At 32.8% G+C, this 18,416-nt stretch overlaps 2 protein-coding genes across 3 annotated transcripts; one reads left to right on the top strand and one right to left on the bottom strand.

The window, feature by feature from the left end:
- Positions 1 to 53: 53 nt before the first annotated feature.
- LOC105216301 (ganglioside-induced differentiation-associated protein 1) lies at positions 54 to 3,219 on the bottom strand. 2 transcript variants are annotated; one of them, XM_054230294.1, is made up of 4 exons: positions 2,741 to 3,219; positions 1,279 to 1,471; positions 1,029 to 1,211; positions 54 to 687 (listed from the first exon to the last, which is right to left on the bottom strand). In XM_054230294.1, exons 1-4 carry the CDS (start codon positions 2,900 to 2,902, stop codon positions 197 to 199), a joined length of 1,029 nt encoding a protein of 342 aa, XP_054086269.1. In that variant the 5' UTR covers positions 2,903 to 3,219; the 3' UTR covers positions 54 to 196. The 2 variants fall into 2 exon arrangements, with proteins under 2 accessions (XP_054086269.1, XP_054086270.1); XM_054230295.1 differs by lacking the exon at positions 2,741 to 3,219 and adding an exon at positions 2,370 to 2,710.
- Positions 3,220 to 5,352: 2,133 nt separating this feature from the next.
- Positions 5,353 to 7,308, top strand: LOC105216300 (differentially expressed in FDCP 8 homolog). The gene is made up of 2 exons (XM_011190720.3): positions 5,353 to 6,135; positions 6,524 to 7,308. Exons 1-2 carry the CDS (start codon positions 5,457 to 5,459, stop codon positions 7,246 to 7,248), a joined length of 1,404 nt encoding a protein of 467 aa, XP_011189022.1. The 5' UTR covers positions 5,353 to 5,456; the 3' UTR covers positions 7,249 to 7,308.
- The last annotated feature ends 11,108 nt before the right edge of the window (positions 7,309 to 18,416 follow it).

The following is an 18,416-nucleotide window of genomic DNA, read 5'->3' as shown; positions in this document are numbered from 1 at the left end:
TTAGTAATATAAACTTAAATTATATCTACCCAACTCCAAACTATAAGTCTCAATTCTGTTGAAGACACGATTCTTGTTATTACTTTTTCATTATTTGATATTTATTGTCGCTGATAAATAAATTTTGTAGTTTCGGTATTTTCGACGAATTTTATGACGATATATTGACAATGCTTTTCATTAAAACGATGCAACATTATTTATGCGCGAGCGCAGCGAACATAGCCATGCCCAGAAATCCCGCACCAGCACCAATCTTATAATTTGCGGGCGTATTCTGCCAAATGTCCTTAAGTATTTTGAAGTTGCTGGGCATCAGTTTTTGGTATGTGGGACGTTTTCTGAATCGTAGAAAATAGCTTTCTACATATGGCAATTTACCATATGCCCAATAGTAGTTTTCGAATCCCAACTGATATAGCCTATGCAATAATAGACCAAAACTAACATCGGCCAAGGAGTATTCATTTGAAACCAACCACTCTCGCCCGGGATTTTCCTTGAAATCATTGTCGATGTAACGTAGTACATTGCCGACGGCATCGAGTATTTTCTGAAATTCAACCCGAGACTGAACTAATCGCTTACGCCTATCTTGTATATCAAGTTTGCGCAGTAGGCTTGATTTATTGGTTTCAGCATCTTCGATGGATCTTTTCAACAATTCATAAACTTTCTCATTATTTTCTGAAAATATAAAATATAATGTAAGGAAGTTTTTAAATATTTTTTGTGTAAATATATAGTTGAAAAGTCTTATACTGTACTAGAATTAGTATATTTACGTAATCGGAAGGAACTTGAGTTCAAAAGCTGCGAAGGACGCAATATTATCAAAAACATTTTACTTCAACGACAACAATTTTTTTTTGTTGTGGTCATATATAAAATATTCTTCAACATAATTTAATATTAGGTATATACGAGATTCTCGGATTACTGTAAATTGAAGATCGGATTTTCGCTTTTTAATTAATATACGTTTACATACATACAAATATTATTAAGGTATTGTAATATAAACCCACTTAAGCACGATTTACGAATTGGACCAATAAATGGCGGTTTAGGTGTCAATTTCAAATCTTCATGGATGAAAGAGCCCAAACTCAGTGCACCGACAGGCAATTGATTTATTATGCTATCGTAAAACTCCATTTTTTTGAATTCATCGGGACTGTTTCCTCGGGGCTTTAAGGCACTATGAATACCTAAATGGAAAAAAAAACTTTGTGGTTAACAAAACTGAAATATCTTTAATTCAATGTGGTGATTTACCTCCTCTATATTTATTCTCCACATAACTGATAATGTGGTTTGAATCTGGTATTATAAAAGTGCCATCTTGTAAGACAGGCACATCTGCTTTTGGATTAAGGTTAAGGAACCATGTTGAATACTGTTCGCCGTTAGCTAAATCAATAGCATATGGCACAAAGTCGATGTTCTTCTCGTAGAGTATCAAAATAACCTTAAAATATGTAACAAATTTTATGTGAAATAAAATCTAATACTAATTTTCGGTTATAATGAAGAGTAAGTGGAATTGAACTTAAAAATGTTAGCTGCTCGTTATTTGATACAATAAATTTCTAACCGTATTTCTAACGTAATATTGAAAATTTTCAGATCTATATGCTTTATGTGTATTGCTCTGGTCAAATTTATTGGATTACAGTTTTTATTGTGAAAATATAAATTGTGATTTGACGACTAGAATTTTGAAAATAACTGAACGAAACCCTAGAAACAGCACTCCTGGAATAATTATCTGAAATTTCATCCGAGGTAATCCATTAATAAGTAAATTCAGTGGAAAGTTGTCGCCAATCTGTTAAAAAGCTTTATGAAACTAATTACTAAAATCAATAAAATCTTTAAAAATCGGTGAATTTGTTTTACTAAATATTTTACTTGATGCAGCAGCATAAGCTACTTATTTTAAAAGTATTAGATAATTATTTATTATATTATTTAAAGTATTAGGTTATTATTTTGAAACAAATAATATATAAAAAGTTTCAAAAAAATGTTTGTCTGTCGTCTGCAAGTCAGCAGGAATTTAAATTTCTTAACTATAAGATATTAACTTCTTCCAGCATATCATGTTTTCGGTGTATTAGATAGTTTTAAATAAAATATAATTTTGAAATTACAATTTATGCAAGGGAAAATACTTTTAATTTTTTTTATTTCATAGATCAATATGACAATTAAAGCGGTCTAATATTAACTACACAATTTATTTAAATTAATAAATTCAATAAATAATTATAATGATCTGCACTAGCAGCACTCATTTAACTCATTTCTCACAGTAAGCTCAATAACACCATGCAATCTTTCATTATACTAATTAACATACATACATATGTATGAGTATAAGTAACAACTCTAAACATTTAATTTTGTTGTTGTTGTAGGTTGTTTGCATTTTCCAAAAGATGATTTTCATACATACATATATGGTTTGTATGTATGGATAGGTGAGTACGTCTATTTAGATGTTGTTCTGCTCTCGAACGGAGCAGATATCCACACTCAAAAACAATTTGTTTCCGTAATCTAATTGAATTTATGTAACTTTTAGCTTGCCGGTCGCACTTTCCAAAACTTGTTGGATATGTAAATACAATAAACAATTACTTTGAGGCTAATTAATTTAGATTTAAGCACGCCCAACGGCTTAGCGCTCAATGCGTAGGTACGAAGCAATCACATGATCAACCATTGTACTCACTTTTTGTGAATGGAAGTTATATGGATGAAAGTAAAGTACTAAACTGTCGTCTTTAAATTGAGGCGCTGAAAACTCCTTAGGTGTTGGTGTTGTTGCTGTAGTCGATGGGTGAGTTAGCGTAGCTTGGGCTGTTGCACCTGTGTCAACATTATTTTCACTCATTTTTTAATATTGCCACGGAGAAAAATTTTAAAATATGAATTGTATAAATGTATATTTAAATATATATTTATTTGAAAAAAGCGCGAATATTTATGTAACACGTTATGCGTGAAAAAAGATATAATACAGACTAAAGTCAGATAAATCAAAGTTTTATCACATGCTCGACTTTTCAAATTTTCTGATACACAACTCCTATGACTCTATGTGTACACATAGATGTGCATGTATTAACGGATGAGCGCAGCTGAGTATACCACAATGGCTAAAATGAACTGCTCGCGATCGAGATTCGTTAACGACTGCCGCAGGTCGTGTTAATTTTGGCTTACATACAAATTAAACAGAGATTTTTTAAAATTAGTTAATATCTTTTATATTTGTAGTTGTTTAGATATAAAAGCTCCAGTAATGCACATAAACACATGCGAAAGATTTGCGTGACGAAGGGTTGGAGAATAGGGAAAATGTAGAACTTTGATTCTCTCGTTAGTAAACAATTACTGGACAAGGTTAAGAGTGAAGTAACAGTGAGATCTTGATTCTAAAGGAGAGAGTATGACTACTTTTTAAATGATGATAAACAAATTTGCACTTCTGAGACGTTCATATATTTTTAACATTTGTAAACAATTAACTTAAAAATAATATAAATTAATACATGAACTGGAATGTGATATACCTTTCATCTTGTTATAAAGAGGATATACATATAATGATAAAATAAAAACTAACTATCAATAGTCTGTTGTTAGAGAAAATAATGTTGAAAGTAGATATATGTACATACATATAAGGGCCTACCTTTCTAAAATAAGGAATTTTATATTCATATTAAAAGACATACATAGTTAACTTTTGGGCTACTGAAGAAAGCAAATTTCAGCAAACTGCAACAATCAAAATTACAGAATACATATTTTAACGTATTTAAATAAAACTTTATGCGAAGTAAATAAATAAAATTGAATATAAATCCATATTATACAGTGAAAAATGTATGTTTTAATGGAAATTTCTGTAACTCGAAGTTTTTTTTTGTGGATTATGGTGATTCGAGTTAGAGAACTTCCACTGTATATGTATGTACATATGTACAGTATAAACTATAGAGATCCATGAAATGTCATTCGTTCGACGTTTGCACCAAAACCAGCTAACCAAAACGAAACAGTCGATGGAAATCAATATCAATCTTGGCCAAATATGTCTACCTGCAAAAGCGTGATAAAAGTTTTGACGGTTATTGCTTTCAACAAGTTATACGCGGATATTACTGAGAAGTTTAAAGCAAACATTCATGCCGAAATCATTGACAATCCACCCTACTCGACAAAAAGAGCCATAAACGGTCAAATTAAAAAATAACTCTTTGATATATAAAAGTAATTTCTTTAAGTTTTTCAATATATAAATAAAGGCAAGATATATAGGATCATAAATGTAAAGCGTCGGTGATTTCAGCAGCAACATCGTGGTCAATGCTAAAGATTTGTAGTGTTTCCGGTTGTAGACATTGCTGGTACTATCTTCCTAATGCTGTATTTGAGCATAAATTAATTTTCTCGACCCCTCCTAATGGTAGGCTTAGAGCGAACATTTCACAACATTTCGACAAATATTACGAGTTTTCAAAATTTATTTGAAAAGTTTTTTCGGTTTCGAGGACATTTATAAGTTCATTTCTCTATGCATGATATAATACATACATATGTACGTTACTTATTTTAGCTAAAATTATATTTTAAACAACTAAGTTTTATACTCTAACAATTTGAAAGGATCAAAGTTGGGAAAAAATGTTCACCGTATTTGGTTGCGAACGGTCGATTACTAAATTAATTAGTACATACTTGTAAATTTATAATAATGACTATTCTACATCTAAATGCTACATATGCATATAAAATACTATACATTTTCTGTTTGTAATATGTTTAAATTCAAAACAAAACTTAGTTCAACAACATTCAAAATTTAAATAAATTTTAAATTTTTCGCTTCTTTGCATGAATTTACAAAATATGAGAAGGTTTTAGTGAAAGAGTTATTGAGGGTTTTTAACAACAGGGTATTTTTAAATCAGCTGTTCCCAATTATGGTCAAAATAAATAAAAAAAATTACACTAGAATTGATTCATAGGGTGGTGAGAGTACTAATCGTTACAAAACGATATTTTATAACACACTTCAAATAAGTACTTGATTTATATCGAAGTATCGGCATTCATTTAATCGTATTTTTCGTTCAAATTATACATATTATTACGCATTTACTAAGTTTATTCAGTTTATTTTGTTCTCAAATAATGGTACTTATGTGCTGTTATGCTTGTAATTTGTATATTTTACAACTGAAGCGATGTGATATCTATGTTATCGAATACAAATTTCGATTAATTTCCTACCTACTTCACTGCAACCCTTTTCCCAATACTATACAATACTTTTTCCAGCTGTTTTTATTTGGAATTTGTGTGTCTAATGATAAACATTTTATTATTTTTTGTATTCTTTGTCAAATGATATATTTAATTTAAATTTAATTAATATTATGAATCCGCTTCGAGGCAGTTTAGCAAGCATACCAGGAGCTCTGAGCTCTTTTTTCAGTGAGAGTGCTTCCAGTTTATTACAGCAAAACAGTTTCAGTAGTAATGTACCTGGAGCCCATGATGACGATGTTAGCTCTACTGCGTCTCAAAGTGATAAATCGTATCCCATACCATCATCATTAGTAAAAGAACAATGGCGATTAATCTTTACTTCCGACGCTAATGTCCAAGATTTAGAAGCGGCAATCGCTCATTGTCGTGACTTGGTTATGCTCTCAGATGAGTGTAGTGAAGAACGACGTTGGCTAGTACGTCATTTAGTGGACTTACGTTACTCCCTAAAAGAGCTACAATCGGCAGAATGTGATCCGTTAGAAATAGCCCCTCATGTGAAGACAGTTGTCGGCCATCACTTTAACGTTCAGCGAAGTGGTCATATTGGTGCACGTCAATATTGTGATCATTGTAGTGGTTTGATATGGAGAATGATTCAAGCGTGTTATGTGTGTACTGACTGCAATTTTATAGCACATCAAAAGTGTGTGGACAGTATAATTCGAATTTGTGCGCATGTAGTAGCATCGGAACGTCGATACCCTATCAATGAAATATGTCCAGAAATCGGATTGGCTGCGCAGAGATACAAGTGTCCTGAGTGTGGAATCTTACTTAATTTCAGTAAGTTTTGAATCCATTTTCTAAATTGAATAACTGAAAAAAGTAGCTTTACAAGTAAAAGTTATATTCACAAGTAACTTCTGTTGTATGTTTTGAATGTAGCTAAAATTTCGTTAACTTCATTTTTGTTTTTTATTTAGCTCTACCCAAGCCGATTAGCTGTTTTCAGATAAAAAAGAGGGTAAACTTCTTACTTTCTTAGCAATTAAACAATTTATTTGCCCATTTGTTACACAAATTACAATCGGCATACCGTGCACATTTAAATAAAAGCTTCGCTTTAGTTCTATATAGATACTTTTTATATATTTAAGAATAGATTAGATAATTTAAGAAACCTTAAACAGTAACCTAATACAATAAAATAAATCTGTTTTTGTCGTCACAGAAAACTCGTGGATTGAACCTCGTTTGTGCGATTACAGTGGACTTTATTATTGCCCAAATTGTCATTGGAACGATTACAGTATCATACCCGCGCGCGTTGTTCACAATTGGGATTTTACACAATGCAAAGTGTCGCGTGCAGCGCTTCAAGAAATAAATCTATTTTACGAAAAACCTTTGATAAAGCTAGAGGAAGCTAATCCAAAATTGTTTGTATTTTTGGAGAAACTGGGTACTGTCAAGAAGTTGCGCCAAAACTTATTCTATATGAGAAAATATTTGCTGGAATGCCGTTCAGCAACTGAAGAAAAACTTCTGGATAAGCAAATTGCTAATCATCTTAACAACGAAAATATTGGAGCGAATGAATCTCGTCGCCATCTTATACAATCCACCGAATTTTATTCAATAAGTGATCTAGAGCTAATTGAAAAGGGTATTTTAGTAGATTATTTGCAAAAAGTGTTTAACGTTTTTGATCAGCATATACGGAGTTGTGAATTGTGTCGCGCCAAGGCTTATATATGTGAGATTTGCGACAATAATGAAGTGATATTCCCTTTCGATGATGGTTGTATTATGTGCATTAAATGTAATTCTATCTACCATCGTGTTTGCATGACACGAAAAAATATGTCATGCCCGAAATGCTTACGTTTGCAAGAGAGGAAATCTCTTTTGACGATTGAAAACGCTGATGATGTAAGTGATAAAGAGGATATGTAGTAGTTTAAGCTTTTAAAATGGTTGAAGTTTTAAATACATTTGTATATTTTTTTAACTATATTTTTATGTGTATTTAATTGTACTGTATATAAGTATGTATATAATTATTTACATGTTCGATTGTCTTTTGATATAAATACAAAACATTAAAGGAAAATGATTTCAAATGAGTAATATACCTTTGTTGTACCACTCCATAGTTGTTTTAAAATTTAACATAAGAAGTTGACTGGGTCTTTTGCGCATTACCTGTGTAGGTATATAAGGTTTGGACGGAAAATCATAATAAAATATAAATTAAATTAAGCAAATAATATTAAATAGAGGGTATGATAATGCCTGTTTGATGATGAAGACCTCCGTTTTTTTGAGTTCACTTGTCATTGGTCGGATAAAAATTCGTTTCGAATGCGTAGATTTCTTAGTAATATAATTTTGTTTAGATTACAGGAACAAATTTCATTATTAATAAAAGTTTCACCATAATGCACATAGATTCATATATATTATATATATACATATCCCATATAATTGAAGGCTGACTATTAATACGATATGAAAGTCACGTCATTAATTTACAGCTCTTTGAAACGCCGAAATATATGTTAATATTATTAAAATAAAATAAATAAATAAATAAAATATGTATTGTAAAATAAATGGTAGGTTTAAAATGCGAAATAGCGATCAAAGTACATACATAGTCATCACCTTATTTTGTGCCCATATTTGAGGAGTCATAGAACGTAATCTACGATAAAATCAGAGAACGTAAAATATAACTTTATACGTTCTCTGTAGAGACCGTATCAAAAGTTGCCAGAGGATAATGTGTAGACTTTTTATACGTTCTCAGCGATGAAGTTCATTCTTTATGCCACGTTGTAACAGCTGTTTGAAATGAATTTCCTGTGCGGTGGAATATAATTGAACTGACGTTAATTTAATATGTACCATTGTGAAGATATGCGCACTAAATTAAAATACATATTGCAAATTTATAAATTCTATTGATTTGAAATTTTAATTTACAGATTTTTTGAATAATTGTTGCTGTTGTTGTCATAACCCTGAGTGTGCCTACTATAAGAAAATGTTTTGCCTAAATATATGCACTTTCCCGGATGTTTCAAATTGCATCTGTATATCTAAATACATATCTATCACTTAGCTCCACGTTAATGAAAAAATGAATATGTACGATTAAACCATACACCACCTACACAAACGCTTTAACGGATATCATATATAATCTTTCCCTGTTTTCCATTAAACGCTGATTTGGCATTATTAGCAGTTGCCATTCTTTTTATAATCTCGCAACAAAAGTTGCTAAGAGAGTATTATAGTTTTGTACACATAACGGTTGTTTGTAAGTCCTAAATCTAAACGAGTTAGATATAGGGTTATATATGTATACCAAAGTGATCAGGGTGACGAGTAAAGTTAAAATGCGGATGTCTGTCTGTCCGTCCGTCCGTCTGTCCGTCCGTGCAAGCTGTAACTTGAATAAAAATTGAGATATCTTAACGCCCACAAAATGGCGATAACCAAAAACACATAAAGAGCTATAACTAAGCCATAAATAAAGTTATGAAACTAAAATTTGGAACATAGGATCACACTAGGGAGGGGCACATTTGAATGTAATTACATTTTTTAAATTATTAAATTTTATTAAATTAAATTGTTTTGTAAAAGTAGGCGTGACCCCGCCCCCAAATAGGTTTTTTGTATATATCCTGCAAACCAATAAAGCTATGTAAACCAAACTTTCTGCAGTCGTTTCTTTTAGCCGCTTCTTTATACAGTCCAAAACTGAAAGAAATCGGATAATAACCACGCCCACCTCCCATACAAATGTTATGTTGAAAATGACTAAAAGTGCGTTAACTCACTAACGAGAAACGTCAGAAACACCAAATTTTACATGAGTAATGGCAGAAGGAAGTTTCACTGAGATTTTTTTACAAAATGGAAAATGGGCGTGGCGTCGCCTACTTATGGGTCAAAAACCATATCTCAAGAACTAATATTTTCTTGACACCCTGATGACACTGGTGGAATATGGGCGAAATCGGTTCACAACTACGTCTACTTCCCATATAACTCAATTTTGAATCCTTCTGATTCGTTCACTTTATAATGTATACATAAGGAACCGATAAAAATAGCGAAATAAAACTTTACACAAATACTGTATTTGAGCTGTGACACCACTTGTGGAAAAATTGCCAAAATCGAACTTTTCAAGGCCCTTGATATCAAACATAAAGAACTCAGTGCCTAAGGGTAATATTTTTCACCGAAAATATAGGTAATTCTCTAAATACATTGCGAGAGTATAAAATGTTCGGTTGCACCCGAACTTAGCCTTTCCTTACTTGTTATTATTAAGCACTCCCACAAACATATTTCTAATGCAGTCAAATCTCATTACCCATGCGACCACTTGACAAGCCCATGTCTTCATAAGATTTGACCAACAAAAGCTCATCCAGATAAGCGATGGTTTTATGACAATCACAAATTAAAGTACTTAACACTTGGATTCTATTTTAATTTTTGAAACTCTACGTACCAATAATTTTATAAAATAGGGTGGGAGCTTACTGTTGGAACTGTATTTGTTTGTAACTGAACAAAAGTGTTATGTTTAATAATTGAATTAATTTTTGTTTACAATAAAACTCGTAATAGATTAATCATTAGTCTCTCCAAATTAGTTAGTATACATCTGATAATTTAGTCAATATTGATTAAATCAAATTGTCTAAGATAAATCCATTCAGACCGATTATATGGTATGTATTTGGTATATGAGATGTTACAAATATCCGTGACGAAAAACATATCATTTTGAAATACACTTAAATATAAATTGATCTACAAGTATTTGTATGTCAACTCCGAAATCAATAAATTTTTGGATACTTGAAGAGCGTACTTATAAATTCAAATCTCTAGATCTCAACATACTTTTAGAGTCTATCTATTCATGTGGTCGTTGTAATTATTCAAAATTTATCTTTTCGTTTAACGCAAACTCAACACAATTTATCGGAAAGTGTGACGCCAAGAGTATGGACGTATTTGAATAATTTCTACACAGCGTTTTAATCAATATATCAATAATCAATATGTATAATTTATAAATCTCTATATAACATTAGAAAGTAAAACCAACTATTTGAAACATTACGATATGGGCGTCAAATGTACGTCTCATAAACCATTTAATCAGACAATAATAGGATTTAAATTTTAGGAAAAAGGTTCTTAAAGGGACATTCGCTTCATCATGAGGATTAAACTTTGCATTGTTTGTGAATTTTGACATATTTTTAATATACTCTTATTTAAGATACTCAGTAATATCGTTGCCTAATGTAAGGTTAACTCCATCGAGACCTACATTTAACGATTTTGTCTCTATAATATTGAAACGTTTTTTATACTCTCGCAACAAAAGTTGCTAAAGAGAGTATTATAGTTTTGTTCACATAACTGTTGTTTGTAAGTCATAAAACTAAACAAGTTAGATATAGGGTTATATACATATATCAAAGTGATCAGGGTGACGAGACGAGTCAAAATGCGAATGTCTGTTTGTCCGTGCAACGGATAACTTGAGTAAAAATTGAGATATCTTAACGAAACTTGGAACACGTATTCCTTGGCACCCTGAAAATGCCACGCCCACAAAACGGCGAAAACCAAAAACTTATAAAGTGTCATAACTAAGCCATAAATAAAGTTATAAAAGTAAAATTTGGAATAAAGGATCGCACAAGGAAGGGGCATATTTGGATGCAATTTTTTTGGGGAAGTGGGCGTGGCCCCGCCCCCAAATCGGTTATTTGTATGTATCTCGCAAACCAATAAAGCTATATAAACCAAACTTTCTGCAAAATGGAAAATGGGCGTGGCGTCGCCCACTTATGGGTCAAAAACCATACCTCAGGAATTACTCGACAGATTTCAATGAAATTCGGTATATAATATTTTCTTGTGACCCTGATGACACGTGTGGAAAATGGACGAAATTGGTTATCAACCACGACAACTTCCCATATAACTCATATTAAAATTCCATCTTATTCCTTCACTTTATAATATATACATAAGGCACAATTAAGATAGCAAAATAAAACTTTACACAAATACTGTATATGATCTGTGGCATCACTTGTGAAAAATTTGTCGAAATCGGACTATAACTTTTCAATCCCCGGATAACGAATATGAAGAACTCAGTGCCCCATGGTAACTTTTCACCGAAAATTTCGATAAATCTCTCAGATATATTAATTCAGAGGAAATATTTTTCTTCTAATAGTGTGTTTCTGAACCAGAAAAGGTTAAAATCGGGTCATAACATCCCTTATATATGAATATACCTAATTATAGGATTTTCAAAAATACGATGAGCTTAATAGCTTATAAATCGGTTAATATGTGAAATATATTTATGCCGAATATATGGGTCAAATTGTGTGTTTTCTTAATAAAAATATAGCAATAAATTGCGAGAGTATAAAATGTTCGGTTGCACCCGAACTTGGCCTTTCCTTACTTGTTCCTTATATATTTCTAAAACAACTCTATTATTCCCACTTGAAATATCAGTTAAGCCGAATAAGTCAATTGTGCTAATTGGCGACATCATATTAACTTTACCCAAGTTTGTCGAAAATGCCATCTAAACATTCCAATTTAATGAGGGGAATCTACGGCATATACTCAAAGCCAACAATACACCGGCCTTGGGTTTTTAACAGTATTAGTGCTTTACATACACTGTCATTTTCATTACTCATTGTAAAAAGGGTTACGAGATAATCCAGTACACAGGCGTAAAAAAAGGGGAGGATATGAGATATTTACCCTTTCAATGATAATGATTTACGTTTTTAGAAGCCGAATTAGCTAAATGTTTTCATTTATACATTATAAAAGCATTGAAGAGAATATTGTGATAAAGATATAACAACCGAAATTGCAGATTCGAACGGGTGACTTCGTGATTTGTTACGGTTGCATGGTCCAAAAGCAAAGTTTCTAAGTAAAACCAAATTATGATAATTTTTTCGAAATAAAATGGAAATAAGTTGCTAGCAACAAAGTTGCTAAGAGAGTATAATAGTTTTGTTCACATAACGGTTGTTTGTAACACCCAAAACTAAACGAGTTAGATATAAATAGTTTCATATATATCAAAGTGATCAGGATGACGAGTAGATTTGAAATCCGGATGTCTGTCCGTCCGTCCGACTGTCCGTCTATCCATCTGTGCAAGCTGTAACTTGAGTAAAAATTGAGATGTCTTGATGAAACTTGGTGCACTTGTTACTTGACGGATGTAATTTTTTTGTGGAAGTGGGCGTGATAAGCCTCTACTAAGTTTTTTGTATATATCTCGTAAACTACTTAAGCTATATCAACCAAACTTTCTAGAGTCGTTTCTTTTAGGTACTACCTTTTACAGTCCAAAAATGGAGGAAATCGGATTATAACCACGCTCACTTCCCATACAAAGGTTATGTTGAAAACTATTAAAAATGCTTTAATTCAATAAGGAAAACCACCATAAACCTTTAATTATAAATATGGTACAGAAGAGCTACACTCAAAATAGTATACAAAATTTTAAATGGGCGGGGTTCTATATATCGAATATGAGGACCTCAGTGGTTCTAACAAATTTTTTTACCGAAAATATAGGTAAGTCTCTAAGATATTTAGAAGAAATTTAGAGGGAATTTTTTTTCATCTAATATATGTCTCCGTTCCAAAAGTTAGTGAAATCGGGTCATAACTTCCCCTATTTCCCTATCTATATTAAATAAAAATTTCCCTATCTAAATTAAATAAATAAATTGCGAGAGTATAAAATGTTCGGTGAAACCCGAACTTAGCCCTTCCTTACTTGTGGTAAATATTATATTATATCATAGTAAGTTGGGTGCTTCGATAGCACTAGTTTAATAGGAAGATAGGTAAGAAAGTCTACTACAACTTGTCGCATTAGCAGAATTGCACTGTGATCAGGTGTATTGTTCCTTTAAGAATCGTACGACATCACATTTGACGGTGATAAACTTTTTAATTTGGAGCCATACAACTTGTATAAGAGAAACTGTCAATATTGAGACCTTCACCCTGAAATCTTGAATCGAAAGCAATGGGATTTTGAATGTGTTTTCTGGTGATTTGGTACACTAACTGCAGTAAATTCATTATCATATAAAAATGGAATGGATATATGGATACTATGTATAGAAAGGTCCCAGTATATTTTTAGTTCCTTAACATATACCAAACGACTTTGAAAATATGTGTGTGTGTATTTAATTGAACACACAAACTCTGGTCATTCTGTTTTCATTATTTGTTTTGTTTTTTTGTTTCACATACATACATACATATATGATGCTATAGCAGCCGACAGGTAAATGGGATGACACTCGTTCGTCATCATACTCTTCCTGTTGTAGATGAAGAACTTGCATGCAATTAAAATTTGCAGTGGACACAATTTGTTGCGAAGTAGACATTGCGGACCATAAACAAAGAGTACACATATAATCCTACTAAATTGGATTAAGAGCTTAACATTTACGCAAATAGTGACAACAACAAATGGACAAGTGAAAAATAAACTTCGGACAAAACAAATCAACCTTATTATCTTTTAGTAAACAGTATGAGTATGCATACATACCCACAAAGGACTCAATATTTTACAACTGGTATAACCTACGATTTTTTCTCCATATAAAGAATTAGTAATTTTTATATGTTGGTGCCCATTGTCAGACTTCGTTGTGTTTAAAATACGCAAACAAGAGTAGAGTGTATTATGGAGCAAAGCCATTGGTTTTTGTTTGAAACCAGATGTAGAACTGATTAGTGGTATTTAATATTCATATTCGATTCGTCACTTCTCGTAATGGTTAAGTCATTTGTGATACTTAAAACTTAATTATCGACATTCAGTGTCGGATTCAGGGGGGGAGGGGGGGTTGTTTGGTCAGAATTAGGAATTAGGTAAACCGCAGAACCTGAAAATTTCACTTGTTTGCCATACCAAAAGTCGACAAATTCTTCAAGAACTCATTTCCAAAACGTGACTGTATTATCAAAGATGCTTGGTGAAAAAATTGTCCAGTTGTGTGGAACAAGATGGGTAGAGAGGCACGATGCTGTCCTCAATTTGTTGCGAAGTTACCGTTGATCATCGAAGCTCTGTCAAAAATCAGTGAGTGGAAGATCAGAAGATCAGAGAAACAGCAGGCAAAGCAACAATTCTCATATCGGCTTTGTGCAAGTCCGAATCGAATCGAATCGTCGGGCTTTTTGTCTCAGTGACATTCTATCGCTCACCCATTCGCTCAGCGTAGTTCTTCAAAAGGAAGCAATTGATTTGGCGAAGGCATCAAAAATTATTGAGACGTTGCTTGCCACGTTGGAAAAAAAGAGGGAAAAAGTTGATGAAATATTCCGATTGATTTATTCAGAAGCCAAGAAAATGGAACATGTGGTCGACAAAGGAAACGCGAAAATTACGACGTGAAAACTTGCGAAGATTACTACAGGGTCTCTGTCTACATACCTCTGCTGGATACCATCAAAGAGGATTTGAAAGCTCGTTTTTCACAAGAAGTTTTGGATGGTTACCAATTGAGTGTGTTGCTCCCAGAAAAAGCAAGTATTTTAAATGAAAACGAAATCGATGATCTAATCGGATGCTTGATAGAACGATTCGGGAATCTTCTGGATGATGAAAAAAGCGTACAAAAATTGAAATTCAAAGGTGAATTAAGCTACTGGCAATGTCACTGGCAACAGCAACAAAAGATTGAAGGCAGCGAAATTCCAACTTCTGTACTGGAAACATTAAGAAAATGTGATGTCGACATATTCCCAACAATCCACACCTATCTCCGTGTATTCTGTACACTTCCCGTAACAAACACGAGCTCTGAACGTTCTTTTTCTTATCTTCGCCGCATCAAAACATGTCTTAGGACGACCATGCTTCAAGAAAGACTAGTTGGATTAGCGTTGCTTCATACGCATCATGACATCGAAATCACCGCCGCTTGGCAGTCATCGTTTTGCGTTATGAAACACGCAATGTAAAAGGATTTTTCCGTTTGAATTTTTAATAAAATGAACCACTATGTACACAATGCATGAATATGGTTGACTTTTCGATTATAACCACTTTGTTTACCTAAAAATTGGAATTGATAATTTTTGTTTCATAATTTGTACTGTATTTCTCTCGCAATAATAAGTTTGAAACCCAAATCGAAGGATAAATTCATAATATATGTATAATGATTTTCGTTACTCTTGCCGAATATACGGGTTGAATTGTGTGTTTATATAATAAATAAATTGCTTCCTTCCTTGCTTTTTATCTGACCGGTTCGATTTCGGTATATATACTGTAATTATAAATTACTATATAAATTGCATGTATAAACCATGCCCGCTTATTATTGGATTATTATGTAATTGAACTATCTAAATAAAATATTCTGCAACGGGATTACTAAAATATGAAACATTTAACATAATGCATCGAAAATAGTTTCGAACTAATATTGGAAATTTATCATTAACATATTATTGTTCTTGTCGCTATAGGATTTAATGGTGCAGTTGCATAAAATAATAACTACTAGTAAGATAGTAATCGTTATTCAGGATATGGCACCATTAATTTACCGTAGGTGTTTAATACCGTTAAACCACTAATCTTATATCAAGGTGGGTGTAGTAAAAAAATAATTAATCTATCCATAGAAAATGACAATTTTTTGACAAGGCGTAAAGAAAAATATGGATTGTTACTGAAATTAATTGATTATGGTATCTCTCTTATTATTTAAGATATTCATTGATATGAACCTACGAACCAATTTCGTTCATTATACTTTTATTATATTTTATTTATGAAATATGTCAGTGTATATAAAAACATAAAAATATCTCTGATAATATGTTAGATATTATAAATATGTATAAATATTATAAATATATATAAATATAAAACAATACATATTAATTTCTGCAGTTTCGGTTTACGTGTATTCGATGTGCTCGGATTGCGGTAAGTACAAAGATAATGTTTCTATATTTCACTGTAATGTGGATTGCGTACAAAATAAGAGTTGAAAAATATATGTATATTGGTCTTAATAGCCTGGAAGTCAAAAAATTAATATAGGCTTTAAAAGGAATTCCTTCCAGAATTAATTCGATAATCGCCATATTCATGGCTAATTAATTCCACTTTCACGCAGCCAATAAACAAACACAATTGCGGCACAGTGGCCACACAATGAACCCTCCCGGTCATAAATTGGCAGTATCCGTAGACAATTTGTAACAAAGGACATGCATTCTTTACATACATTTATATGTATGTACACAGCCATTATGTGTTCCACTCGAAGCCACCTGCAGCACTTCTACCAGCACGATTCGTGAAGATTTTCAAATTTATGCCGAATTTCATTACATTTTCGTAAACAAACCACCCTTCAGATTATCCATAGCCTCAACTGGTTACGACAAGTGGAACGAATTAATGTCGCAAACATATTTTTCTTTGATGAGCATTTCACAGGGAATAGTGTCTACACGCACACAAACACACGCATTCGGTTGCAGTTAGCGATTTCTAACGCTCTTTAGCAATATGTATGTACAAATGCTCTCATCCCCTGTTGATTGTCTCATTATCGCATTAAGCAACGGGGCCAGGAGCGTGGAACCCTTTGTTATGGACGCAATAACTTTCACAGCTGATAAGTCCTGCTGCAGTCGACTGTTGCTACAAATCATACCGCCGATATTAGTTTCTATCCGTATTCATTTCGCCATGGCTATGCGTAAGCCGCGTAAACTTTCGAATGCAATAATGCGTTGACAGAATTACGGAGTTAAATACCGTTATAAAGGGTGACTTAATTTGTTTTTTTACAAAGATGTGATTTTTGATTAAGGCCGCAAAGCAGCATTTGATGGGCGTTTGGGGTGAAGTTGTGCGCAGGCGAGCATTTTAATAAATCTGCTTGAATGGAAATGTGCGTATGTGTGTGTGTCTGTGTGCATTAGTGTAAGAGATGAGCTGTGAACACGTGTTTGCTTTGTAATAAATATTTGCTAGTTTACATTTTCCCATTGTTCATTGAGAGGACAATAAAATGTCAATTACCAAGAGTCGCAAGTGACTTCGATAACGGAGAGGCCGTTTTGAGTATTACAAATTTAAGAGCATATTTGTGACATCAAAGTGACGTGAAGTGAATTCAGCACGCGCCACCAATTACTGTACACTTTATTGACTACTTTGGGCCATTTAAAGGGTATTTCAAATTTTATTGAAATAATACTTACTTGTGACTCGTGCCAATATATATAGTATATAGATATATTATATATGTGTGTACATATATATATATTTATGTAGACGAGTATATGTTTTTTTGGTATATTTACTTTAGCAAGGAGCTTAATTACTTAACACAAATATTTAAGTAGTTCATATGTTTCAATGGGTTATTAGAAATATTAAATAAGATATATGTATTATCATTAGACAATTTCGTAAATACGACCAATTATTAATGATATAAGTAAATAATGGGGCCATAGAAGGCCTCACTCTCTGCACCGGAGAGATTTGTAGTATGTATGTAAGTAAGTGTAAGTAGGAAGGGAGTGGCCAGGAACGATTCTGTTGCATGTGACTCATGCAGATCACGATTTCCGGTCTTAGACCTCAGAAATCCGTTTAGAGGAGAGCTAAAGTGAGAAGGCGGACCACGCTTATGCGTAGGGTTTGGGACCCACCATCTAAACAAATCTCTCTAATGAAAAGGAAACAACAGCCACGGATGAGAGATCCCACAAAAAGGGAGACCCCACAATTTGAAAGTCTAAAGCCCACCGTCAACAAACTCATTGGACCTTATCAGTGTGGCTTTAGACCTGGAAAATCTACAATTATCCAGATCTTCACCATGCGCCAAATCTGGGGAAAGTCCCGTGAAAAGAGGATCTTTGTCGATTTTAAAGCTGCTTTTGACCGCACGAAGAGGAGCTGCCGTTAGGTCGCTATGTCTGAATTTGGTATTCCTTTCCAAACT

The sequence above is a fragment of the Zeugodacus cucurbitae genome, chromosome 4 (assembly GCF_028554725.1).
Source record: "Zeugodacus cucurbitae isolate PBARC_wt_2022May chromosome 4, idZeuCucr1.2, whole genome shotgun sequence".
NCBI lineage: Eukaryota > Metazoa > Arthropoda > Insecta > Diptera > Tephritidae > Zeugodacus > Zeugodacus cucurbitae.
The sequence above is the reverse complement of the archived record's forward strand: the minus strand, read 5'-3'. Positions and strand labels throughout refer to the sequence as shown.

What these genes read in the sequence shown, in the direction of transcription:
- LOC105216301 (XM_054230294.1), bottom strand. Translation starts at nt 2,902, where the DNA reads ATGAGTGAAAATAATGTTGACACAGGTGCAACAGCCCAAGCTACGCTA. An exon ending in GGAGAATAAATATAGAGGAG is followed by an intron (nt 1,212 to 1,278) that starts GTAAATCACCAC and finishes TTTTCCATTTAG; the next exon opens with GTATTCATAGTGCCTTAAAG. An exon ending in AATTCGTAAATCGTGCTTAA is followed by an intron (nt 688 to 1,028) that starts GTGGGTTTATAT and finishes TTATATTTTCAG; the next exon opens with AAAATAATGAGAAAGTTTAT.
- LOC105216300 (XM_011190720.3), top strand. Translation starts at nt 5,457, where the DNA reads ATGAATCCGCTTCGAGGCAGTTTAGCAAGCATACCAGGAGCTCTGAGC. An exon ending in TGGAATCTTACTTAATTTCA is followed by an intron (nt 6,136 to 6,523) that starts GTAAGTTTTGAA and finishes TTGTCGTCACAG; the next exon opens with AAAACTCGTGGATTGAACCT.